The sequence below is a fragment of the Choloepus didactylus genome, chromosome 20, assembly GCF_015220235.1.
Source record: "Choloepus didactylus isolate mChoDid1 chromosome 20, mChoDid1.pri, whole genome shotgun sequence".
NCBI lineage: Eukaryota > Metazoa > Chordata > Mammalia > Pilosa > Megalonychidae > Choloepus > Choloepus didactylus.
The window spans coordinates 27,426,127-27,451,832 of NC_051326.1; the positions used below are offsets into that span (position 1 = coordinate 27,426,127).

Sequence of the window (25,706 nt, forward strand, 5' to 3'; positions counted from 1 at the left end):
CCCTTTGCTTTTTTCTTGTAAACTCCACAAAGTCTTCACTATTTCCCACTTAAAAGGCCAAAAGCCCCAAATGGTTATAATTGTTATTTTTATCACCCTCCTGGGTGAGTTCCAGGAGACCCTCTATCAGGCACCCTGCCACCACTAGGCTTTGGGGCAGTTTGGACTGAGGCTTCTTTCTTTGTGCTCTTTCCCTTCTCCCCTGTGGCTCTGGCCCCATCAGGGCAGCCCACTCCTGTGGGGTAAGAAGCTGCAGAGCCTGTGGTCTTAGGGCACAAAGGCCCCTGGGAAGAGAGTGCCCCCCACCACAGAGGAAGACAGGCCACTGGAGGAGCTGATGGACACGACTCAAAGGGCTTTGCTTACCAGACAGCCCGTGGTATGGGTTAGTTGTTATAACAATTATTGTTACAAGGGAATTCCATCCGAACATCTCCCGGCCAAGGTCAGAGAGATACCTTGGCTGGGCTGGGCTTTCCAGTCTCCTCCTTTCCCTGCTTGCCAGGGATACTCCTACCTGGGAGAATGCTGCTGGCTGCCAGGAATGCTGGGGGCATTGGGGATGGCCAGCCTCATCCTGCGTCTCCTTACAGATGGGGCTGGTGAGGAGCTGACGCACAGTTGTGTAGTGCCTGGAGTCATCAGCACCTACAGACGGATCCAGGATGCTGCCAATCAGTGCCCATCAGAGCCCGGGGATGGAGGTGGTGAACTGACAGGTCTTGGCAGGCAGGTGCCGCTTCTCAAACTGGCTTCCCAGGATTCAGGAGTGGAGATGGCAGTTGGGGACATCTCTCTGGCCACCTCGCCAGGCCTTTCTCAGGACTCTCTGGACTTTGAGCCTGTGGGGAGTCCTGAGCCCCTGGTCCTTGCTGCTGTGGAGCCTCCTGGCCAGCTAGACAGGCTCCTGGCCAGCCGAAAGCTGGAGCAGGTGCTGGAGCGGTCCCGCCAGCTCCCGATTTCCTCTGCCAGCTTGTCACGACACCATCGCCCTCTCCAGCTGCTGAGCGAGACTGAGTGTGAAGTGCCCCTTTTTGGAGCTGGGGAACAGGAGGCCATTGAGGCAGAAACTGACCTAGAGGCAGGCCTGGAAGAAGCAGAGGTGGTGAGTGCCAACTCTCAGGCTGGGCAAAGAGTGGGATGGAGAGAGGCCTTTAACACCAGAGCTGGTAGGGGAAATTCTGCACCCCCCTTGTCTCCTTGGAGCTCTCTCGGGGTGGAGCATTCCTTGTCCCTAATTGATGGGTTGTGTCACAGCTTCTTTCCTCACCCCACTCCCAGTTATGAGTAGCCACCCCTGCAAGGGCAGGGGGCAGGTATGGTCCCTGCCTGGCACCAGGCCTGGCTGGGCACTGGGGGAGCTAGCAGTGTGGGGGTGTGTGTGTGTGCTCCTGCTCTTCCTGTCTGCTCTGCCCACCATCTGCTGGCTAAATACTGCCTGGCTGCCCAGAAGGGGAGTTTGGTTGTGTTCAAAAGTCTTCCCTCCTTCACTGAGTCCCACAGATGGGGAGATTGGAGCCTGAAGCCTGGGCCACCCTCCCAGGGCAGGGTCTTCGCTACCTGGAATACCTGTGCCTGGTGCTGGAGCACATGGCGAGGCTCCAACAGCTCTACCTGCAGCTGCAGACCCAGAGGCCTCAGGGGGTGAGTGAGCCACTGGGTGGTCAGGTGAGTGGGCAGGTGTGGGTGGAGGGGGGAGGTCGGCCAGAGGACGGGTATGCCCCTGGAGCCAGGGCTCCCTTATGAACAGCCCCAGCCCTCCAGCTAGGCCCTGATCACTCCTTTCTCTTCTGTGCACAGGATCCTGAAGAGGAAGAGGCGGCTGTGGCCCCTTCACCTTCATCCCCACGTTCCCCAGGCAATGAGGTGCAGGAGCCTTGGGAGCTGCTAAGCCAGACAAAGGAGACAGGTGAAGGGGCAGTTGTGCCTCCCTTCCCCCTGCCCTGCCCACCTCATCTGCCTGCCCAGGATCCACCCTGGATTGAAAGGGAGCTCCCCATTCCTGGCCCTGGATAAACTGACTCTCTTTCTGAAGGAGGAAAAGCAGCTGCACCCTCAAAAGGGGGAGTCCTCAGCGCTAACCTTGCCAGCCTGCCCGAGGCACCCGCAGAGCCGAACCATCCCTTTCCATCCTCTCAGGGACATAAGGTAGGTGAGAGAGATGCATGGAGGGCAGGTGGTGGGATGGGTGTGGGGGGCATTAGGGATGTGGCTGGGGTATGTGGACACCCTTATGGCCAGAAGCCCTGCGGAGAGGCAGGATTCCTGTGTGGCAGGAGCTCTCTCTGGGAGCTTGGTCAGGGTCATGTGTGTTTGGAGAGGCTCCGTAGTTACCCCTCACCCTCTGCTCAGCGGGATCTCTCCCACTGGGACAAGGTCAAGGTCCTGCTCAACCGGATCCGCTGGAGAAGACCTCGACACCCTGAGCCCCCTGGGCCTCCTGAAGGGCCCACCCCCAGGTGAGTGCCACGGCCCAGCCTAGGTTGAGGAAGCAGGTGGAGACTGAGGAACCAGGATGTGGGGCTGTAACACTAGTTGCTATCTTTGTCCCTATAAAATTTGAGAGGCATAGACAGTCTTAGAAAGGGTGCTGGAAGAGAACTGAAAGGGGAGGAAAGCCACTTTCCCAAGGCTACACAAAACATCAGTGGCAGAAGCAGGATCAGAACATGGGAAATTTCCTCACCCCAGCCCGCAAGCCCTCACCCCCAAATCCTGAAGCATAGGCCAGCTTCCAGAGTTGGCAGAGTGGGTGGGAGAAGAGCAGGGTCGAGGCACAGACAAGGCATTCCACAATGGGTTAAGTCCATCACACTTGGGGCGGGGAGGGGTTAATATATGAATAATTCTTAAGGGGGAAGAAACTCCATGTCAATTCATATCCCAGATAGCAGTTAAGCAATGCTCTATCAACTGCAGGGCTCTTGTTACTTTTGTTTCTTTCTGCTAGCCTGACGTGCCCTTTCCTTCTTCACAGGGTTGAGTCAAGGGACCTCCTTGAAAGACCCCAGTGCCACCCCATTGGAAGACCTTTATGCCATCATAAGTGATTAAGAAAGAATGAGCACAAAACCTTTCTGTCTGCTAAGACTTCCTGGTGCAGGGACATGACCCTGGGTGGAGGGGGTGTGCAGTGAAGTCTTCTTTCTCGACCTTTGTCCTGGTGCTGCTTCTCATCATTGCCAGGAAAAGCTGCTGACGCCAGCCCTCTCTGTGAGCCAAGGGCTGAATCTTTCTCCTCTGAGCAGCTTGGCAGCTGCCTTGGTTTCCTGACAGGCCCCGAAGTGCCAGAAATCCCTGGGCTTATACAATGTGAACTAACTTATTTATCAAACATCCTCAGAGCGTGTTTGGTATGGTAATCTGTCCGGGCCCAGCGTGTTGCAGATATGTATTTATGTATAATTGTATCTATATATCTATATGAGACTGTCAATGTTGTGAACTGGCTGGATCCAACCACCTCTCCTGGAATAATGCACCCAGAAGGGTCAGTCTGTTTGGGTGATGTAATGGCAGAAGGATGGAACTGCTCTTCACTCTACAGTCAGCAGTTACTGATCTGGATTTCTTCTTTCCTCCTCATGCCTGCATGGGCAACCATGGTACAGAGACTAGTGCTGCCTTGGCTGTACCTGAGTCGAGTCTTGCTCCTGGAGCAGAGCCCCTGAAGACTGCAACAAGAATGGGGGTGGATTAGGGACAACAAGGGGAAGGTGGCATGGGGAACTTCAAGGTCAATTCCCGGCTGCTCTGCTCTGTACTGACTTTTACTGTCGGCTTTAAAACCAGAAGCCCATAGTAACTTTTAGAGCTTGAGAAAGTCTTAATTTTTCTGAGCCACAGCTTCCCACTTAATTTCCTGAATGAGAGAATGATGCCTGCCCTACCTACCTCACAAGCTTGATATGAGGATAAAATGAGATTAAAATGTCTCAAAGTGCTTTGTGAACTGTCAAGTGAGCAAGAAAGGGGAGGGTGTGCGTGTTGGAGGGAGGAAAGACTGAGATTGCTAATGGGGTCTAAAATAGCCAGTGATTAATGGCAAGACTCAGAGCAAGTAATTTCATTGGGTCTCTTAGGTTTCAGAGATGAAAAATAGGCACTGATTCCTGATCTGCTTCACTCTCAGGGTTCTTGTGAGGATTAAAGGAAATGTCCACGAGAGCTCTTTATAAAGGTCTGCCTAAATATTAGGAGTGGTTTATCTTACTACAGCCTCTTAGGCAGCTAGGTCTTTGTTAACTGAGGAAGGTGGAAAGCTTAGTCTCCTGCAGGTAGCCAGAAGATGGGAGGTGTGTCGGGCCTGTGTGGGATGCGGATGTCGGAAGGGCAGGCTAAGGGATGTCTCCTAGAAATGGCCATTGATCAAGCAGCCTCCTCCAGTCAGAAGAGGCTGGTCCTCTTGCTGCTGCAGTCTCCGGGTCTGCCAGAATGAGGCGGCGTTTGGGGAATCTCGCTGTCTTTGGACAAGGAATCAATTTTCTGAAGCCTACTTTTCCAAAGGGACGCTTAAGCGTGGACACCGTTGAGGCGCGGCTTCCCGACGCGCATCCGATCGGGGAAAGCGCACTTCCGTTTCACAGTTGTTGAAAGGTGGCAGGCCGGCGTGGGGGAAGGGAGAAGTCGGTGGAGACGGGGGAGGGACCATATCCGGGAGAGCGGCAGCTTCCGACCAGTGGTCGGGCTTCCGGAGAGGCGTTTCCGGCGGCGGCGGCGGCAGCAGCGGTTGTGGTGGTTCCGGGTGTCTTTGTCCCCCTGGTGTCGCGGCCCTGGCCCGCAGGTGGGTTGGGGGCCCTCTCCCGTCGCCCCTCTGCCCTTTCGCCCCTCCCCTGGCCGAGGGGCCGTGAGGGCCGGGTAGCGAAGATGCATGGGTCGCGGAGAGGGCCGAACCCCCTCCGGACTGCCTGTCCCGTCTCCCTGGCAACGCTCTCGGCCCTGGGGGCGGGCGGGAGGAGGAGAATCCGCGCGCCTTCGTCCTCCCACGGTGGCCTCGACGCGGCCCTGCCCGGGAGACCCGGTGCCGGTGGCTGCTTAGGCTGGAGCGGAGGGCCAAGTGGCGCGGGAGCGGGAGGACAGGCGCGCAGCGGGATTCGCGTTTGGCCAGGCCAGAGAGCCACCTTCCTATTAGCCGTCCAGGGAACGACGGGCCGGGCTTCCGGGGAGAGGGCCCACACCGTCTCCTCTCCGGCGCCAGCCTCCTCCATTTTTGCGGGCCTTGCGTGGAGCATTTTGGCGGATGTTTTTGAATGAATGAATGTCACCGGAGCTTTTTCCAGCCTTCCTCCTCCCCTCCCTCACCCTAGTCACTGTGGGAGTGGCGCGTTGCACAGTGAGAAAGGTGCTAAGTTGTCGAGAGACCTGGGTGTGAGTCCCAGTTTTGTCACTAACTGTATTTGTGGCCGTGGGCAAGTCTCTCAGTCTCTGAACTTCAGTTTTATTCTCTAAAATAGGATGAAAATATCCACTACTAGGTTATCATAAGGGCAAATGGGAACAATGTAATTTCTTAACTTCAGATTCTGTGCTTCTGTTTATATTCTTGTTATCCATCTTGCATTCATTTTCCGTACTACCTCCTCCCTTCTTTCCTTAAGATCCTTAGTTCCTTAAGATTCTCCACTTTTCTGGAAATTTTCCCCATGAGCTGTTAACATGTTTCTTTTCTGATTGAAGGTTTTTCCCCAAGACTCTGAAAGAGGACAGCATTCTCAATGTCCCAGTTTAAGCGCCAGCGGATCAACCCGCTTCCAGGGGGACGCAACTTTTCAGGTGATAACCTTTATCCCTACCTGGCATCATAGTGGGAAGTATGTGCTCTGGAGTTAGCCTTTAAAAATATGACTTTGAGGTTTCCCTGGTGGAGAGCAATGTACTGCTGTTGTTTCTTAGGAAATAGAAGATGACCGTAATAGTTGCTTGTGGAGAAGTTGGTTGGAGCCAGTTTGTCCCTTGGGTTTACCATATCCTCTAGCTGACTCTAGTGTTTAAAGTGGTAGGTACAGTTCCTGGAGATTGCTTCTCTTTCCCCCTAGGCTCAGCTTCAACATCTCTTCTGGGTCCTCCACCTGGTTTGCTCACTCCTCCTGTGGCCACAGACCTGTCCCAAAATGCCAGGCACCTTCAGGTAGGTTGAGGGGCCTTCCTAGTGAACTTCCACCCTTGGGATTACTCCAGCAGGCATAGATGCATGGTGTTCTGCCATTTCTTACATTAGAGTCATCATTCCTGACTCCTGTCCTGGTAATGGGCCAGTGTGGGCAACTAGACACCTCTCAGACTGGGGGAGTCTTAAGTTTCTGGCTCCTGAGATATCTTTAGCATACCTCTTGGAATTAAGAAGAACTGGAAATCCTTGAAGAAGCTTGTGACCCAAGAGGCAGCTAATTTCCCTCTTTTCTCACAGGGTGGAGAGAAGCAGCGTGTCTTCACTGGCATTGTTACCAGCTTGCATGACTACTTTGGGGTGGTGGATGAAGAAGTCTTTTTTCAGCTAAGGTAAGCTTGAAGTTGGTCCGCTACAGAAATAGCTTATTGGGTTCACTTCTGTCATCATGCTGGTGGGGACTCCTCTAAAACCATTGCTTTGCTGTTTTTGGGCAAGGTGTGAGAATCTTGATGGGGATGGTCAGGGTGGCTTGGCCAGGCTCTCTTTCCTAACTGGGCCTCCTGGCTTGTGTGCTGACAGTGTGGTGAAGGGTCGGCTGCCCCAGCTGGGTGAGAAGGTGCTGGTGAAGGCTGCATACAACCCAGGCCAGGCAGTGCCCTGGAATGCTGTCAAAGTGCAAACACTCTCCAACCAGGTATTCATCTCTCCTTGGCATGTCCATTGGAAAGGGGAGGGAGGGAAGTACCGGATCCCTGAAAGGTGTGCAAGAACCATCCTTTTGTGGAGGGGTTGGGACTGCATCTTTCCAAGATGGTGAGCATGTCAACTCTGGGGTCCCCTGAATTTCCTGGCTACTGTCCTGCAGCCCCTGCTGAAGTCCCCAGCGCCTCCCCTTCTGCACGTGGCAGCCTTGGGCCAGAAGCAAGGGATCCTGGGAGCTCAGCCCCAGTTGATCTTCCAGCCTCATCGGATTCCTCCGCTCTTTCCTCAGAAGCGTGAGTACCAGTGGTATGGATGTTGGGGTCTGGCTTTATGGGGTACTCTGGATGAATAGACATGTAACTATCAGGTACTGCTCTCAGAAAAGAAATGAATACTTCTCTGCACTGGAAGAAAGGGAGGGGGAAGCTGGAAAGGGTTTTAGCGTTTTTGAGTCATTGACCATTTCCTCTCTGCAGCTCTGAGTCTCTTCCAAACATCCCACACACTTCATCTGAGCCACCTGAACAGATTTCCTGCTCGAGGCCCTCATGGACGATTGGACCAGGGCCGAAGGTAAGAGGATGATCGGGCAGGAAAGGTGTTTTGTTGTGTTTTATTTGCCTCTGGGAGCAAGGTCCCTTTCTTTGCCACCTATTGATGCTAAGCTTGCCTTTCTGCAGCTAGATCCTAGACCCTTTGCCTTGTAAGGGGCAGGCACATCTATATACAAGTATTAGAACCTTATATATTGGCATACTAGCTCAGCAAGCAGGGATTTAATGTTGTCCATCTTTTGAAATGTCATTTTAAGACATTTTTTAATATATAATTTTCTCTTATTTCTATTCCCTAAGATGGAGATACCAAGAATCAAGGCCATCAAGAAAATAGTAACATTGTAGTCTATGTTTAATTCCTAATTTAAATATATATATATTTCTTTGCACTAAAGGTGTGCTGTTAGAATGTGTATATTGTGGTTTGCCCAGAAATTCAGGCTTTGTGCCTTGAAAATAACAACCTGCTTTCTTGGTCATGTAGAGCAAGCATGATTGATTTGGCTCTCTTGGGGTTTTCCTAAGTGATTCCATATAATCTGTGAATGTCAGGGACTTCAAGGAGCATAGGAGTACATTCCATCTTATTATCCCCGTACAGCTTCTGCTTATATCCTTAGGAGTTAAGCTCTAGGCTAGTTTAAGACTTGTTCTGGTTCTGTCTTCATTTTAATTTTTTATTATGGAAAATTTCATGTAGATTCAGAATAAACAGAATGGTATGATGAACCCTTATATACCCTTCACCCAGCTTCAGCAGTTGTCAACATTCTGCCATTCTTTTTCATCTATGCTTTCACCCACTCCCTGCCTCCTACTTGATTTTTTTTTTAATAATTCAATTTTATTGAGGTATATTCACATACTATGCAGTCATACACAGCATACAATCAGTTGTTCACAGTACCATTATATAGTTGTGTGTTCATCAAAATTAATTTTTGAACATTTTCATTACCCCATACACAAAAGTAATAAGAATAAAAATAAAAATGAAAAAGAACAATTAAAGTAAAAAAGAACACTGGGTGCTTTTTTTTTTTCGCCCCCGTTTTTCTACTCATCCATCCATAAACTGGACAAAGGGGAGTGTGATCTACATGGCTTTCCTAACCACATTGTCACCCCTCATAAGCTACATTGTTATATAATTGTCTTCAAGATTTAAGGATTCTGGGTTGTAATTTGATAGTTTCAGGTATTTACTGCTAGCTATTCCAAGTCATTAGAACTTAAAAAGGGTTATCTATATTGTGTGTAAGATGCCCACCAGAGTGACCTCTTGGCTCCTTTTGGAATCTCTCAGCCACTGAAACTTATTTCATTTCATTTCACATCCCCCTTTTGGTCAAGAAGATGTTCTCCATCCCACGATGCCGGGTCTAGATTCCTCCCCAGGAGTCATATTCTACATTGCTGGGGGATTTACACCCCTGGGTGTCAGATCCCACATAGAGGGGAGGGCAGTGATTTCACCTGCCAAGTTGGCTTAGCTAGAGAGAGACGGCCACATCTGAGCAACAAAGAGGCATTCGGGAGGAGACACTTAGGCACAATTATAAGCAAGCCTAGCCTCTCCTTTGCAGTAACAGTCTTCCCAAAGGGTAAAATTTATATAGATTGAATTGTTAAAATCTTAACTGGGCAATTTTAACAAATGGAAAAATCTCACATAACCCTCTACCCTTTTAGTATATAGAACATTTCCGTCACACCAGAGAGTTCTCTCTGTAGTTCTCTTTTGAAATGAGAACTCTACAGAGAGGGAAACAAGTCCCTGTCCCAGATGCCAGTAGCTTATTACATGTAAAGGCTGAAAAAGCAAACCAATGTAAACATTTAAAAGGAGCATGGAATAATTCAGAGGAGGAGTTTTGGCACAGTGATGTAGCTGAAGCTAGTGTTTGTGCCTTTGAGATAGGTCATTGTGAATTTTAACCAGGGAGAAGCTTTGCTTGTCCAGGATTGTCTCCACTACTTAAAACACTTTATCTCCTTCTCAAGTCACTGGTATATACCTTGCATACACCTTCACCTCTTTCCCAGTGCATGTTCCTGGTCTTCAGTTGCCAAGGACTTTCCATCTCTCACATTCTGTTAGTTTATTGAAGGCTTCATTACCAAATCACAGCAAATGCCCTCAGGGATAATGTAGCCGAGGTGGAAATCAGTGACTGCTATTGACTTTCTGCTGTAGGTTCAAATTCAGGCTTTGTATACATTTATTTGCATTTGATTGTCCTGAACATGCCAGATTGTCCTGTGTTATATTACTTTGGCCATAATGCTTCAGTATCAGAGCTCAAGAGAAAGGAGATATTACCACTGGGGGTTGGGGAAAGTGTCAGGTTGGTTTGTAGAGCAGGAAAAGGGCAGTAGGAGTAAGGTCACTTGGGGGTGGGGGACAACATTAATTTATAAAAGAGTCAGCCATATTAGCATTTGGCTGGAAGTGAAATTTTATGTGTATTTCAGACTTTGGGATGCAGGGAATAAGGTCTCCATCGGACTGTTAATGCTGAACTACTGAGATTTTCAGACAGGTTATTCAGCTGGGTTTCTGCTGCTGCAGTTACTGAGCTGTCTTCCACTGGTACTGCCTTGTAACCTGTTCCTGACAGTTCATAGTAGTGAGGGAAAACCATGGTCATTGAATCCACGAGATTGAGTGGAACATTACAATTTAGGAGTTTACAGCATTTATTGAAATGTTCACTTCAGTTACTAGGTGAGCTGTACAAAGTTGATAAAATGACTTTGGAATAGTTCTTCTGTTAGAAGTGTGGAAGCAGTGACATCCTCTAAAGGCAAGATAAGTAGGCAGATTTGGATGGAGATGCTAGTTTTCAGGGAAATTACCCAGGCAGATAGATACAAGAGAAAAGAACAAAAAACATGTGTTAAATATAATCTACTTAGTTATTCAGGGGTGTAATGAACAGGGAAATGACCCAGGCATGTCTGAAAGGAAAGAATGAAAATTTGCTGGTAAGTATAATCAACTCAGTTATTCAGGCCTGAAGAATTGACAGTTGATTTTATTTCTCTCATGAGATACAAGGGATTTTTCCCGTATCAATCAGGCATTTTCTAATGATCTACAGGCTTGTTTTTCTTCTACTGTTTTTATTTGTTGCATTTGTAACATAGTAGTGCTATAATAAATGATTTATTACAAAAACTTATAAAATGGGACATGCTATTATAAAATTAAAATACTATAAAATGTATAATAAAAGAGAAAGTCTCTCGTCTACCTTCTCTTCAAAGGTAACCTTTATAAACAGGTAGGTATTCTTAAAGAACTTTAAAAGATAATTTTGGAAAGAAAAATTTATTGCCACTTTATCTTTTTTCCTATTTTCTTTATTCATCTTTATCTATACACATGCATTCTTTTTGCCATTTTAATATCAGAGTTCAAATTATTTTATTAAATACTGTGCTATATGGCTGCATGATTGATTATTTGGATTTATTTATATTTAGTATCTGGACTTATTTATTATAACATTTTAGGAATTGGTGGGTATTTATATAGTTTTCTTATTCTCAGCTTATGCTGCTTGAATTTTTTCTACTATATATAACCCCTTTTCTTTTGAATTCTTTCTTGGGATCAATTTTCAAGAGTAGAATTACTAGATCAAAGGGTTTGAGTATTTTTATGACTCCAATGTGTACTGCTAAGGGTTTGTTACCAGGAACTGTCTTTTTTAATAAAACTATAGAACCCACAGCATGGTATTGTCTCTCTTCTTTTTTTCTAATCAGTTAATGTATTCCCTCATTTCAAAAAATTATGTTAACTATAGATAATTTAGAAAGTTCAGAAAAATAAAAAAAGAAAAAGAACTATTCATAAGCTCATCAGTTAGAGACATCTGCCATTAATATTTTACTTCCTTTCAGTCTTTCAAAGCTTTTCTTGCATAGTTGAGGTCAGACTGTACATGGTGTTTCATACTACACTTTTTGCTTAATATACTTATTTTCTTACATTATTAAAAGCTTTTAAGTATCCATTTTATTATCTTTATCACATTCTGCCATATGGCCATTAGCTTGGCTTCTTTAACCCTTTCTTTAAGGTTGGGGATTCAGATTGTTTCCAGTATATATTGAATACATATGTAACAATAGTTTTTTATTCCTGGGTGATGGGTCAACCTCCAGTGATGACTATGACTCCAAGAAACGCAAACAGCGGGCTAGTGGAGAGCCTTGGGGTGCTAAGAAACCCAGGCACGACCTGCCCCCTTATCGGGTCCATCTCACTCCCTATACCGTGGACAGGTGAGTAACAAGGCTGAGACGGGGATGGGACTTGCAACTGGTGAGGATTCCTTATGTAAATAAGATACATTTAATGCAAGCATGTGTCTGTGATATGTGTGTTCTTGGAGACTTGGGGAAAACAAACACAAATGGAAGCCTGTTGTACATACTGTTTGGTAATTTGCTTTTTTCACTTAATGAATCTTAAAATTTATTCCATTTTGAGATTTACTAGGTCAATCTCATTCTTTTTAAGAACTACATGGTATTCCATTGAATGGATGAACCATAATTTATTCAGTTTTTCATTCTTTATTTTCATAAATATTGTAATAAACATCCTTCTACATACATCTATGTGTAACAGGTAGATGTATTTTATTGGGATCAATTCCTAGAAATTGGGAGTAACTGGTTGAAAGGGTTTGATTTGAAACTTGGATAGATATTGCCAGTTCTCTCCAAAAGGCAGTATCAATTTAAATTCTCACTAACAGGGCACAAAGTACTTGTTTCCCCATGCCTTTGCCCACACTGTATCATCAAGCTTTTTGATCTATGCCGATCTGATAGGGGAAAATGATATTGATTTGCGTTTCTCTTATAAGTGTGCCTGAGCATTTTTTCATGGGCTTTTAAGTCTTAAGTATTTCTTTTTCTGTTAACTACATGTTTATGTCAATTTTCCCAGTTTCTTCTTGGATTGTTGAACTTTTATTAATTTGTGAGTTCTTTTTATATTAAGAAAAGGATCCCTTTGTCATGTGTTGGAAATGTTTTCCCCCTCCAGTTTGACTTTATTTTGCTATATAGTTGTTTTAGATTTTTAGTGGTCAAATCTGATCTAGTTTTCCTTTTGAAAGGTGTCCTAGAAAGTCCTTTCCCAGAAATAAAATAATTTGCCCATGTTTTTTCCAAGTCTTTTATGGTTTTATTTTTTAATATTTTAGTTTTTGATCAATCTATATTCTATTGCTTTCTTCCTGCAGCCCCATCTGTGACTTCCTAGAACTTCAGCGCCGTTATCGCAGCCTCCTGGTTCCCTCAGATTTTCTGGCTGTGCATCTGAGCTGGCTGTCAGCCTTCCCTCTGAGCCAGCCTTTTTCCTTCCAACATCCAAGCCGTATCCAGGTATCTTCTGAGAAGGAGCCAGCTCCAGACACCGGTGCTGAGCCCATCCCTTCAGACAGCGACCCTGCTTACAGTTCCAAGGCAAGTTGACTGGGGTCATGTAGCTTTATCCCATTGGAGGCTGAAGACGGCTCTTGAGTGTGCTCCTTCATGCTGTCTCTGCACAGGTACTGTTGCTGTCTTCTCCGGGTTTGGAGGAATTTTATCGTTGTTGCATGCTTTTTGTGGATGACCTGGTGGAGCCAAGGGAGACACCAGAACATCCTTTGAAACAGATTAAGGTAAGAGCTGGAGTGTAGGAAACAAGATGAATTCATTGCTGAAGTCCAGTCCCTACCGAGGTTTCAGCAGCTCAGCTCCTGTTCATTAATTCATAGAAACAAGGCATTTCAGAGCTGAAATGCCCCTTATTTTACCCATGAGGAAAATATGGCTCAGAGATATTTTTACTTGTGAGAAACAGTTATGTGGCTAGTTAAGGTTAATGAATAGAGAATCCCCTGTGTGGTGGACTGTTCACCACATCATGCTGCCTTAATTCCTGATTAGGGGCAGCCTTGGAGTGGGAGACCCAGGAAATAGGTTTTTTGGTTTCTCATCCCTAGTCTATTTTTGCAGTTTTTGTTGGGCCGGAAGGAAGAAGAGGCAGTGCTGGTTGGGGGTGAGTGGTCTCCTTCCCTGGATGGCCTCGACCCCAAGGCTGACCCGCAGGTACTGGTCCGCACTGCCATCCGCTGTGCACAGGCTCAGACCGGCATTGACTTGAGCAGCTGCACAAAGTGGTGAGTGGGCTTCCTCGAGCTCGTCTGTGATAGGCAGGGCAGGATTCTGCTCCTTTCCAACCCTGTTAGCTTTCTTCTCTTCCCTGGTCACAGTTCATCCCTCTGTTCACCCCTTCAGCTGCCTCCACAGTCTTGGTCATGAGCTTGGCTCAGTCTGTGTGTGTGCTGAAGGCCACTCTCAGTGCTCCTTCTTGTTGCCTTTGCAGTTTGTATGTAATTGTCTGCTTACTCATGTCTCTCCCTTGACTAAACCTTTCTTGAGGAGTTGGTCTGTATCTTTTATTTTTGTACTTTCAAACCTCGGCACACAGTATGTTTTTACTAATGTTGATTGGAAACTGAAGCAATTGCTTATGAATGTGGTACCTGCAGGAATGTGTCATGGGTTAGTATTTCAGTTTTCCTTTTGCTGTGAGCAGGTGGCGCTTTGCTGAATTTCAGTATCTGCAGCCAGGACCCCCAAGGCGGCTCCAGACAGTAGTGGTGTACCTGCCAGATGTCTGGACCATCATGCCTACATTGGAAGAGTGGGAGGCCCTGTGCCAGCAGAAAGCTGCAGAGGCAGCTACCCCTCCCCAGGAGGCACCAGTGGTAAGGCTGAGCCTTATGAAGAAGAGGGGAAAGTAAGGTTCCCTAAGGCCTGGACCCAGATGGTCACATCGCTTTGATTTTGTCATAGGAAACAGAGCCTTCTGAACAGGGACCTGATGCATCGGAGCAAGCAGCAGATGCTTCTAAACAGCATGCAGAGAATCCGGAGGTCACTACTCAGCAGGAAATGGACACTGATCTCCCAGAGGCCCCTCCACCGCCTCTAGAACCTGCTGTCATTGCACGCCCTGGCTGTATAAACCTTTCTCTCCATGGTATTGTAGAGGATCGGAGGCCAAAAGAAAGGATTTCTTTTGAGGTAGGCTTGGAAATCTTGGGAAAATTGTGGGGTGGGTAGATGTATGGGATGGCAGGGCTTGGAGTAATCCTTTTCTTCTGATGTTCATGGGCCCCTGCTGCATCTTCTAACAGGTGATGGTGTTGGCTGAACTGTTTCTGGAGATGCTGCAGAGGGATTTTGGCTATAGGATTTATAAGATGTTGCTGAGCCTTCCTGAAAAGGCAGTGTCCCCACCTGAACCTGAGAAGGAGAGGAAGCAGCCAAGGAGGAAGCAGTTTAAGGAGGAAGAAGTAGTCAAAGAGGAGGTGGCCAAGGAGGCTAAGGATGAGGTACAGAATGAGGGAACAGCTGCTGAGTCAGATACTCCCTTGGTGAGTACCTTTATTACTGCTGGCTGATACTGGGGACTGAAAGTATGTGCTTAACACAATTTGAATATCTATTTTGTACCAGGCACTTTTCTAAGTGCTTTATGTGTCTCATCTCGTGTACTCCTCACACTGCATGCTCTCCGTTACCCTATGCAGTAGACACTCAAGTATACAGATGCTAACTATCTTCCTCATGATCTCACAGCTAGTGCATAGTACAGCTGGGATAAGGGAACTGGCATAGAAGAGTGAAGGGAAGAATGCTTTGAGGAATAGAAGTGTTGGTTACCTGGTGGTTAACTAGATAATTTTATTTTCTACCTAAAACACATGGGTCTTCATAATTGCCTAAATACTATCAAGTCAGCAGTTTCTTATGGGACTAAGGTTAACTGCTGAGGAGAATGCCAGGTGTCTGGAAACCCTCCTGGTCTAGTCTGCTCTGAATCTTGAGTCGTTAAGTCCATTAAATGAGACAGCACCCATAGTGCCTGGCACAGTCAGTACTTGGATGTGGGCCGTTAGGATGTTAGTGATTACAGTTTACAGTTCCTTCTCTCTCCTCACCGTCTTGGTCTGCTTCCCCTAGAAGGAGGATGGACTTGTGCCCAAGCCCCCCTCTTCTGGGGGAGAGGAAGAAGAGAAACCCCGAGGTGAGGCATCTGAGGACCTTTGTGAGATGGCCCTGGATCCAGAACTGCTGCTTCTGAGGGATGATGGGGAAGAGGAATTTGGTACGTTCAGTGGTGAGAGGGGAATTTTGCATGTACTGGATGGTAGCCCTGGGTCTGGAACCGTGATGGTTTTCCTTTTATGTCTGGATCAAGTTTCGGCCAGGTGTGGTCCCTGTTCTGTGTTTATTTCTGGCTTTCTGTAGCAGGATCAAAGCTGGAGGATTCAGAAGTACGCTCTGTTGCCTCAAACCAGTCAGAGATGGAATTCTCTTCACTCCAGGACATGGTGTGAGACTTCTTTTTGACCACTCTGGGCCTTGCTGAGAGTGAAGCTTAGCAAGGCCTCTGACTCATTCCTGGGAGAGGGATGCTTAGCACTGCATGAGCCTTTGTGTTTACCAAATGACTTCTGGCATCTCACAGGTAGCACAAGATTTCTCTTTGTTGACAAAAGACAAAATGTGATTTTTGACTCATGGAATGGCATTTTCATAAGATACAGAAGAACATTTCTGATTTTCCGCTGAGGAATTCCATTGGGGTGGATCTAAGAGCTTTCTGATTTGGGAGCACACAGGTTCCTATGTGTATGACAGCCCTTGGGGCTTTTAGAAGGCCTGCTGGGGTGTGATTACATCAGCCAAATAGCTCACGTTTAAAAGGACTGTGTCCTGGGTGACTTAGCCACTGAGAGAACTATTTGTAAATAGTTCATCCTTTTCATCTTTGTTTCTCTTGCAGCCCAAGGAGCTGGATCCCTCTGCTGTGCTGTCCTTGGATTGTCTTCTTGCTTTTGTGTTCTTTGATGCCAACTGGTGTGGCTACTTACACCGGAGAGACTTGGAGAGGATCCTACTTACCCTTGGGCTCCGGCTCAGTGCAGAGCAGGTACCTTCTCTCACTTCCACCTTCAATCCTTTTCTGCAATGGGCTCACCTAACATAAATATGCTGGGCACACACAACTCTGGTGGGTGAATCAGGACACTGTGGTTCTAGTTTCTTGCACGTCCCTGGGACAAGGGCTTGGACTCTTCATCACTGGGTATGTTGGGTGTATGTTCTCTGTAGGCCAAGCAGCTGGTCAGCAGGGTGGTGACCCAAAACATTTGCCAGTACCGGAGCCTTCAGTATAGCCGCCAGGAGGGCATGGATGGTGGACTTCCTGAGGAGGTGCTCTTTGGTATGTCCTGGCACTCTGAGCCTTCAATGGAGTATGGGCAGGGCAGACTTCTTTTTCCTCCTGAGACGTCTTTCTTAATTTTTTCCATGTCCCCTTCTAGGAAACCTTGATCTGCTGCCTCCTGCTGGGAAAAGCGCAAAGCCAGGTGCTGCCCCAGTGGAGCACAAAGGCCTGGTGTCCCACAATGGCAGTTTGATCCATGTGGGGAACCTGCTGCAGCGTGCAGAGCAGCAGGACAGTGGACGGCTCTACCTGGAGAACAAGATTCACACACTGGAACTGAAGCTGGGTGAGTGGCCTGAAACCTCAGAGATGTGGGGCAGGCAGAGCATGTGAACACCGAGGCCAACTGGGAGGCTCCACTTCTCTTGCCCTATGCTTTGGACCGTGACCGAGCAGCAGTCTTTCTGGTTTGTTTTTTCCCTTCCAGAGGAGAGCCATAACCGTTTCTCAGCCACCGAAGTAACCAACAAGACACTGGCAGCAGAAATGCAGGAGTTGCGAACACGGCTGGCTGAGGCTGAGGAGACAGCGCGGACGGCTGAACGACAGAAGAACCAGCTTCAGCGGCTGCTACAGGAGTTCCGAAGGCGCCTGACCCCTCTGCAGCTTGAGATGCAGCGAATGGTCGAGAAGGTAAGGTGGGGGGGGTGAATTAGGAGGTAGCTGCAGCTCCTTTTGGTGGGGATCCAAAAGCTTCCTGGCTTCTCTCTAAAGAAGGCAAGCCGTTCCTTCAAGAGAGCTGATCAGAGATGAGAGTCGGTGTATCTGTTGCCCAAGGTCACCTTGCTTTCTTCCTCTATCCACTATAGATTCTTATGGAATTGAATGGTTATCAGCTTGAAACCTCCTTTCCCAGAAGGAAGTATTTATTCTCCATCTTGCCTCTTTCCTTCTTGGAAGTCCTAATTCTCATTATGTCTGTTTTAGGCCGACAGCTGGGTAGAGAAGGAGGAGCCAGCACCTAGCAACTGAGGCGCCTTGCACAGGAACTGCCATCCTGTGAGGTCAGCGATGGAGTCTGATGAAGTTAGAACCCTCCCTTTTGGTACCAGAACGAAGCTGGAGCAGGACCTAGGAGCCATAGGCAGGGGGTGGCTGGCCCCTGTGCTCAGCCTCTTTAGGGGAAGTCAAGCCATGAGGGTGGGGGTCTGTCTGTGCTATTTGGGACAGATCACTGAGGAACCCCGGTTCAAGTTCCAACTAAATACATCTTTTACACCCCTAGAATGTCATTTTCCCCTCTACCTTGGAATTTCTCCTGGGGCCCTTTTAGTGTTGTGCTTTCTCCTGTCCTCTTCCAGTTTAGAATAAGACAGGGGAGGAAAAGGCTTTTCGAGTATGTGACAAGGTCTAACGCCAATAAACTGAAGAAACAGACATGGAATCTGGCTGGGGGTAAGAACCCCTTAATCTGGATGGCACAAATCTTGCTAGGTTATAGAACAGATGCCTGGGGAAAGGGTCTTGGCCATCAGGGGAATGGAGTCAGTGCTAGAAAGGTCTCAGTGTTGGGCCGTGTTTGCCAAGAGAACACTGTGTTCGAGCCACCCCAGACTTGCCAGAAGAAACCAGCACCTCTTTCTCCCTGTGGCTCCCCATGTTCAGAGTGGTATTGGCTCTGGCCCAGCCTTTCTCCCTGTTAACCTATGATTCTTGCCTCTTTCCATAATCTGTGGTTTCAGTTTGACTTTGTATATAAAGTTGGTTTTTTTTTTTGGCTTTTTGTTTTTTAAATAAACCAAAGTCAAAAACAAACCAAGTGTCCTCCATAGTCCTTCCCTGTTCCTCTCCTGGGTTTGCCTGTCTGCCCTCCCTCTGCTCCTGGCCCTTACCTTATAATCTCTCTGCTGGCTCACGTTGTAGTTTCCAGAAGGCAGGGCAGTGAGAGTGAGAAGAGCCTCTGCAGTCTGGGTTCTCAGCTGCCTTCTGGGATCAAGAAGAGGCACAATGCTGTGTCTTGTCAGCGCAGCAGAGGGCAGTGTAACTCTTGAAAAAAATCTTTGGTGACTTCTGCTTCTCTTTAGTTATGACACAATAATATAAAGAAATTTTATTGAAAACTTTACTTGAAAAAATAAAATTCTTGTTTTCAGATGAGACACAAACCCAATGATGTTTCTTCAAGGCATCTGTGACATTTTTGTGTGGTGTAGTTGCACAGTTGAGTTACATAGAGGCGCTCCCCCCTGCACTTTAAGGGATAGAAGTGGGCCTTTGCAGTGCTTGGGCGCTGATCGGGGGCCACAGCACTCACGTTCCCCGGGGCAGCTGCCCAGGACTTGCCTGTAAAAAGTGTTTGAAGTGGAAATGCAAAGAGGAGGTTGGTGGACTTCCCCCAAATGGGTCTTCTGGAGGTAGATGTGATCCCAACCATGCAAGCAAGGCTAAGCCCCCAACTGCAACCCAGGCCCTTTGAAGGGTTGAAGTTTGCTAAGGCCCCAGGTCAGGATGTTGAACTGCAGATGGTTCTTAAGGAACTAAAAAAAAAGCTCCTAGAGTTTCCTACGCTGCTTACCTTGTGTCTGTGGGCAGTTTCCTGTTGGGTGGGGAGACAACAGCTTCTTGGGGCTTCTGGGGCTGGTGATGGGCTCAAGGGAATGAAGACTCAACATTTCAAAGGGCTGATGAGGTAGAGTGGAAACCACCCATGCCTCAGCCTGCCAGGCGCCATGCTTCTCCTGGGAGAGAGCCTTTGGCTGGGCTGGTGAGTGGGAGGACCACAAGCCTAAGCTTGAAAAGGGCAAAGGCTAAAGAGGCTGACTTCAGAGGGGTGGGCGTTCAGTCATCAGCGACGATAGACAGGGCTCGCAGCTCGCTCAGTTTGGCCTCATTCTCCCGTTCCCGCTGCTCGTCGGTGTGGCCTGGCTGCTCCAGCTGTTGAGTCAGGTCTCCGAAGATTTTATGCATTTCTGAGTAGTACACAACCTGGGGTGGGAGGCAAGAGGTCTGCAAGTGCCCAAAGCACAATGCCCTGTGGGTAGAAATGCACGGGTAGGAAAGCAGTGCTGGGGAAGGAGTTCTGTTCCCCCAAGTGGGATGTTTCACTGAGCTGCTGCACAGGGCTGGCAGGAGGAGGGCTGGTTTCTGCTGTTCCTCCACTTCCTCTCCCCCATCTCCATAAACTGCATGGCAACACAAGCAGTGACGCCACAGCCCTAAGCCCTTCAGGAATGCCCACCACAGAGGAAGGTCAGGGCCCCCTGCCCTCAAGAGAGCGGGAAGTTAACAGGGAGTAACACAGTAGGTCCTTGGTGAGGTGGAAGCTCCACCCATACGGCTCCTGGTTCTAGCCCAGAAGCCTCTGGTGTGTAAAGAGAGGGGCCTGTGCTTGGGAGAGGGAGTAGGTGGATAGTGCGAGACAGACAGCACCTCACTTGGCCAAGGCTAGGACTGAGAGTGGGAGCAACTCCTAGGCTCGATTCTAGGGAGGTGAAGAAGGGCTGGGTGCTGTGATTGCAAGTTCACTGCTTTTTCTGAGTCTGAAGAGAACCCAAGGCTTTTGTCCATGGGGGAAAGAGGAAATGGCGAGCTAGTGGCTCCCAAGGCCTTGACAGAAGTAAAGTTGAGAAAGGTGACCCCTTTCTAGCCTTTGGTTCCTTCCCAGCTCAAATCCTACCACTAACCATTGCCTTAGCTGTGTAGCCAGGAAAACAGGTTCAAAGCCTAGGCTCATTTCCATTGGCCCTTCTATGCAGGCACCAGAAATGGGACGGGAACCGACCATGGGAATGAGAGGCCAGGGGTCCTGCAGAAGAACGGGGCCCACCAGCAATTCTCAGATGGCTGCTTAGACGCAGGGCCTGGGAAGGCCTAGGCTCAGGGCCTTTCCCAGGAGGCAGGACAGGGGGCGTTTCTGCCCGAGTCTATGCTTCTGACCAAAGGAAAGCATGCACTTGATCACTTCCACACTACTCAGACATTCCTAATTTCCTCCTCCAGCTTCAAGTAGTCTTTGGGGAGAAGGAACGCTACTTCTGTTTTAGAACCCGGAGAGCAAGGCCAAGGTGGCAGGGTTGGTGGCAGTAGCCCTCACACAGCCAGGGCCCGTGGCTGAGCTGCTTTTAAGGAATCTCCCTCCTAGACTCCCACGGTTAGGTTTCTATCAGGCTGAGGCGGAGCTACATCAAGGTCTCAACATACTGCTGTCATCTTAAGGGGATGTGGGGCCTGGGGCAAGCCTGGGCTGGTACTGGGGGGAGGCCCAGCCTCCCCACCCCCTGCTCCTTGCCCAGGCTGCACTGCGTCGATGACTCACTAGGAATGCTCACTTCTCCAGTGACTAATGGCTGTGGCAGCCGGGTGAGGAGGAGGCTGGTGCTGAGGGGGCAGGCAGTAAACAACCCCCAGCTACCACGCTGCTTGGTTACAGGGCATCCCTAGCCCCCTAAACTGCTCCAACCAGGCATGCCTAAGCCTGGGCACCCTGGGGCTTCCTCCTGCGAACAACACTGGCAGAGGAGGCAGGGCAGCATCCATGTTGCTGGGGGGCTGGAAGTAGGGACGGGGACAGCACAGGCAAGGAAGTCAGAGGTCTCTCTCTTAAACACATTTCTCCACGGTCAGTTGGGTAAAGCTGCTGGGGAGGAACTCCCAGGAAACCTCAGCTCCAGGGCCACGGCTCTAAGTGTGGAGGTGAGATTCTCCCCAAACTCTCTCCTGCGGGCAAAGGGTGTATGGACACATTTACCCTTAGAGACAGCACATGGGTCACTAACATCCTTTGTGTTCTCCAAGGATGGCAGGTTGGCAGGTGGGAATCCAGCTTCCCCTTGACTACTGATTGTGGGATCTGCAAGGAATGACAATGTCCACTGGAGGGCACCAGATACCCAGGCCAAGAACAGAAATGGGGGCCATGTTTAACCTTCATCTTTGTTACCTGGTGGTGAGAAAGGTGGCAGGGTCCTAAGACTGATGCTGAGCACATGCCATCAGCAGGGGGGTCCCACCTGGAGGAGACCTGCTCTAGGCTTTGACACCCCAACTTGCCCTCTTTTACAAATGGGAAGAATAACCTCTGTTAACAGCTTGAAGAAGAATTGGGGCTAGGGTGGGGTTGCTGATGGCATCGTTTCAGAGAATGGCTAAGTTATCCTTCCAGTGTGGAGGAGTGGGTGCTGGCATGAGACGTGTCTACAAAGCCCATGACGTATCCCCAGTGGGAAAAGTGCTTGGCCATCAGGTGGGCTGGGGTGGTGAGTGACCTCACCTGGGCTCGGATCAGGGACTCAAAACTGGGCTGGAAGTAGTCAAGTCGGCTGTTGTAGAATCGTGGCATTTCATCCAGGAGCTGCTTGTTTTTGGCTTCAAAGTCATCCCGTACAGGCCAAAGCTCTTCCCGGGCCTGGGAAAGAAGACCCTGGATATCAAAGCTCTCAATGGTTTATTCAGAGCCCCTCTGGGTGTTTGATGTGTTGGGGGTGGGTTGGGGTGGGCATCAGGACATTTGGTAACTTGGTCTTGCAGTTCCCAGAGAGTTGGTTTCCAATTTACCACATATAACAATGGCCCTTTCCTTCTGCCTCCCTTCTCCCCGGGTACCTGGTGGAGTTTGGCCAGCACTGGTCCGGTCTTCTCCTTTTCCTCATATTTCTCCACCTTGGCCTGCAATCTCCTATAGTCCTGCAAGGCCTGTTCCCGCCGTTTCACCGCCATGTTGAGGCTTGGGAAGACACTGCCAAACCTGCCAGACACAAGGTGGTTGGGTATAGCCCCAGTCCTTGGAGGGGCAGGCTGGCAGCTCACCAATCATTGCGAAGTATGTGTTGAGCACCTACTAAATGCTAGACCCTGTCTCAGTTTTGGGGATTCAGCCATGAACAAGTACAAGCCTTACTACTTGAGATAAGGTCAAGGAAAACAAGACAGAACTAAAGATCATTCCACTGGCCCTGAGTAAGATACATTGGGGAGTGAATGGATGATGCCACTTATACTGCCCACTCCCCTTACCCACCCAAGAGCCTCATGGCACAGGTGAGATGGATTGGACCTGTAATAAAGTACAGTAAAGGTAGAGGACACCTTGGAAGTCATCGAACATCTTCATTTTAAAAAGTGAAAGAAACTGAGGCCAGAGAGATTACATGACTTGCTCCAGGTCATGATTAAGTAGTAACAATCCAGAAGAGGACTCGAATGCCCCAGTTGTCTGGTACCCTTCACACCACCACACAATGCCACTAGCAGATAACAGAACTGAAATCAGAACTTAGTCCTGGCCAAGGACTCCTTCCACCTCTTGAACCCTATGGCCTCCCCTCTCCAAACCTGTGGTCCTACCATTGAATGGTCAAACCATCAAACCAGATGTTTTAGGAAAATGACTCAAGGACCCCTTCCCATTACAACTTAAAAGAGCCACAACGGGGAAATTCTTTGAAGAGTGGGCCATTCAGAAAGTACAGCAGTAGATGCTCCAGTTTTTTTGGCCCCCATGGGCACAATCATCGTAACTAGTGTCATCTTCAACTAGGATGTCTTGAGATAAGCACAGGCAGGCTTGCCTCTTGTGGCCCCAGGTAGGAATGCTGCATTCTTCTCTATTAGCTTGAGTGTTGGACAAAACAAGGCAAATCTGCAAATAGGTTTTCTGGAACTGGAGAGCAGATGGGGCAGCCTCCTTGAATGTGAAGCCCCAAGGTGTGCAGATGGCTCTCTGACCTGCTGAAGGGCTGAGCCCTTGGCTCAGCAGAAGGATGAGACTTGCATGCAAGGTGGGATCCCACCCTAAGTGCCAGTCAAGAGGAAGCGCCATAAGTCCAGCCATTTTCAACCAAGGGAACTAAGGATTCAGTGACTAGGGATGAGAAGAGTGGAGCTGGTGACCCAGGACCAGAAGAATCAGTTCCTCCTTGGGTGTTCTGTGAACAAATCAGATAAGATGAAAGACAAGGGGCGGGGACAGTTGTTGAGGATGGAGGCTCTTCTCAGTGGGACCTGAATCAGTTGTCGAGCCAGCCTTTAACAAGCATTCAGATCCCAAAGGGCATCTCGAAAGCTCTTGGCTCATCTTCAGGTAGTTCAGATACCACATGAGGAGTGATTTCTCAAATTTGCCTCTCAAAGGAAAATGACCATGAATTTGGTTTTCAAAAGCCTCCACACATCAAGGGTATGTGTGAGATAAGAGAGTAAAGAATGCTTTTGCCAGAGAATAGAGAAAACAAATTTGACCAAAGCATGAAATGTCCCAAATTAAGCTATAGACCCAAGGAGTGGATTTTGATGAAATATAGGGCTCATCCCTGAGAAAGTCTACTAAAATGAATTCTAAGTCAATGGGTGTCCTTAATGGGCTCACCAAACTAGAAATGCTAAAGAAGTGGGTAAAACCACCCAAACTTCTCTGAAGCCTCAGCCCCAGGGTCCCTATACATAGTAACCAAATCATTATTTGACGGACTTATTTGCCCAGGCAGAAGAGGCCTATTCAGTGCTGTACAAGCCAGATGTGGGAACCAGACATCTTAGACAAATGGTCACCCATGGAGTGGGTCTGGGTGACTGACACCATTGGGAGGAGCTGGTCTCCTTGCTCTTGCCTAAGGCGGTTGCTATGCCAGTCTCAGCTGCCAGGGGTGCTCCACTCCTCTCCCGGGAGGAGTGTGGCTGGCAGCTGAGCAGCCAGGTGGCACAAGGGAGCGAGGGAAGTGGGGCCTGAGAAGCTACCACAGCTGCCTCCCCCTCCACCCAACTGTATCTGGGGCTATCAGCAGCCACCCTGATTCTCTTGGTGGCAACCTGCTGCCTGGGTGGTCCCAGTGCCTGAGCCTCTGCTGTCCTCCTTGCTGGTTTCCTGGGAGGTGCTGGGGCAGATAGGCCAAGAATGAGAGCAGGTAGGAAGCAGCAGGTGGAGTTTTCTTTCCCTTGTTATCACATCACTTCAAGCTCAGATCCTTGGGAATGAAGGAATCAACAAATGAGGTCATGTGGGTGAGATGTTTGGAAGGTAAGATGTGTCCTGCAGGTGTGAGGGGGGTGCCAGTATGCCAGCTGCTCAGGCCGCCCTTCCACACAAGGGTGACACCCTCTGACCAGCAGCCTTGCCCCTCAGCGCATCCTCACCACTGACTCCCTTCCCTAATTTGTCAGCTGGGCTTTCTTCCCAGGGGGCAGAGCCAGACAGACCAGGAGAGCTGATCGCATGGAGGGTCTGGATCCACCTCCTAGGAGTCAATGGAAAGGAGGGAGTGTGGGTCATGGGATGAGGCTGGTGGGTGCAGAGCACCTGATGACAAAGACGAACACTAGGAAGTGGAGACCCCACCCCAGGGCAGGTCTTGAGCCAGGGAGGGGTGAGGAGAGAGAAGGATCCAGGGGGTTGCAGATTCCACACAATCCAAGGCAAGCTCAGCGACGGATGATCACTGAAGAAAAGTGGCCATGTCTACTTGATGCTGCCCAACATCACAGGCCAACTCTTCAGTCTTCTGGAACCGAGGCCACCTAAACTCGGCAGGGGTGGGGTGGGGTGTGTGTGGCTGCAGCAGGAAGTGGTCAAGGCTGCTGTTGGTCACCTGACCCCCCAGGAAAACTATTTCTTCACCTGATAACTTCTGCCTCCCACAGCACCTCAGTCACCTCAGGATGCATGGGAAGGCTCAGCTGGCTTGGTTCACTGTAGATGAATCGCTAATAAATTACCACTTTGGTGGCTTTGTGCCCTGGGCTTTGGTATTCCCTGGGGGGTAGGGACAGGTTTCACACCCTTTCTCACATTAAAGAGGGTCAACTAAGATAGGGCTGGGGAGGGGGCATGGCTTATCCTGAGGCAGCTGATGGAAGTGTGGTGGGACCAGGCTTCCAGTTATGGCGCCCTTCCCCATTTTCTACCCATAAGCAACAAACAGATTGACCAGTGACAAGGGGTGGGCAGTGGAAGTGCCTGTGGTGGAGTGAAAGGAGCTTGTCTGACAGCAGGAAAACATCCCCCTGCCCCTCAGATTTGGAGCACTTTCCACCTCGTCCAAATCAGGGGTGTGGGTGCCAGCAGGGGAGGGAAGTTCACAGGGATGGTGAGGAC

At 48.9% G+C, this 25,706-nt stretch overlaps 3 protein-coding genes across 10 annotated transcripts in view; 2 read left to right on the forward strand and 1 right to left on the reverse strand.

Moving 5' to 3' along the window:
• The first annotated feature begins 402 nt into the window (after positions 1 to 402).
• Positions 403 to 3,943, forward strand: C20H8orf58 (chromosome 20 C8orf58 homolog). Of its 3 annotated transcripts, none has more exons than XM_037812811.1 (6): positions 403 to 1,105; positions 1,504 to 1,668; positions 1,801 to 1,909; positions 2,036 to 2,148; positions 2,353 to 2,459; positions 2,978 to 3,943. In XM_037812811.1, exons 1-6 carry the CDS (start codon positions 545 to 547, stop codon positions 3,048 to 3,050), a joined length of 1,128 nt encoding a protein of 375 aa, XP_037668739.1. In that variant the 5' UTR covers positions 403 to 544; the 3' UTR covers positions 3,051 to 3,943. The 3 variants fall into 3 exon arrangements, with proteins under 3 accessions (XP_037668739.1, XP_037668740.1, XP_037668741.1); XM_037812812.1 differs by having other exon boundaries at positions 2,377 to 2,459; XM_037812813.1 differs by having other exon boundaries at positions 1,504 to 1,644; positions 2,377 to 2,459.
• A 698-nt stretch (positions 3,944 to 4,641) lies between these two features.
• On the forward strand, positions 4,642 to 18,778 carry CCAR2 (cell cycle and apoptosis regulator 2). Of its 2 annotated transcripts, none has more exons than XM_037813464.1 (21): positions 4,642 to 4,783; positions 5,677 to 5,772; positions 6,036 to 6,127; positions 6,407 to 6,498; positions 6,689 to 6,803; positions 6,975 to 7,104; positions 7,288 to 7,384; positions 11,545 to 11,664; positions 12,636 to 12,858; positions 12,945 to 13,058; positions 13,396 to 13,559; positions 13,979 to 14,150; positions 14,239 to 14,469; positions 14,583 to 14,822; positions 15,412 to 15,556; positions 15,700 to 15,782; positions 16,238 to 16,384; positions 16,567 to 16,678; positions 16,779 to 16,967; positions 17,109 to 17,314; positions 17,609 to 18,778. In XM_037813464.1, the coding sequence occupies exons 2-21, from the start codon at positions 5,715 to 5,717 to the stop codon at positions 17,651 to 17,653; spliced, it is 2,775 nt and encodes a 924-aa protein (XP_037669392.1). In that variant the 5' UTR covers positions 4,642 to 4,783; positions 5,677 to 5,714; the 3' UTR covers positions 17,654 to 18,778. The 2 variants fall into 2 exon arrangements, with proteins under 2 accessions (XP_037669392.1, XP_037669393.1); XM_037813465.1 differs by having other exon boundaries at positions 15,703 to 15,782.
• The window catches only part of BIN3 (bridging integrator 3), a 56,099-nt gene continuing 40,443 nt past the window's right edge, over positions 10,051 to 25,706 (reverse strand). For 2 of the 5 annotated variants that reach the window (XM_037813466.1, XM_037813467.1), the window contains 3 exons: positions 22,223 to 22,364; positions 21,891 to 22,025; positions 10,051 to 19,606 (listed from right to left, as the gene is read on the reverse strand). In XM_037813466.1, the coding sequence (XP_037669394.1) occupies positions 19,460 to 19,606; positions 21,891 to 22,025; positions 22,223 to 22,364 (424 nt within the window). In that variant the 3' untranslated portion in view covers positions 10,051 to 19,459. The remainder of the gene's footprint in view (positions 19,607 to 21,890; positions 22,026 to 22,222; positions 22,365 to 25,706) is intronic. The other 3 variants (XR_005213410.1, XR_005213409.1, XR_005213408.1) reach the window with 3 other exon arrangements.

Coding starts and splice junctions, on each gene's coding strand:
- C20H8orf58 (XM_037812811.1), top strand. CDS start 545: ATGCTGGGGGCATTGGGGATGGCCAGCCTCATCCTGCGTCTCCTTACA. Junction 1,669..1,800: donor GTGAGCCACTGGGTGGTCAG/GTGAGTGGGCAG, acceptor TTCTGTGCACAG/GATCCTGAAGAGGAAGAGGC. Junction 2,149..2,352: donor CATCCTCTCAGGGACATAAG/GTAGGTGAGAGA, acceptor CCCTCTGCTCAG/CGGGATCTCTCCCACTGGGA.
- CCAR2 (XM_037813464.1), top strand. CDS start 5,715: ATGTCCCAGTTTAAGCGCCAGCGGATCAACCCGCTTCCAGGGGGACGC. Junction 14,470..14,582: donor AAGAAAGGATTTCTTTTGAG/GTAGGCTTGGAA, acceptor ATCTTCTAACAG/GTGATGGTGTTGGCTGAACT. Junction 15,557..15,699: donor TGATGGGGAAGAGGAATTTG/GTACGTTCAGTG, acceptor GGCTTTCTGTAG/CAGGATCAAAGCTGGAGGAT.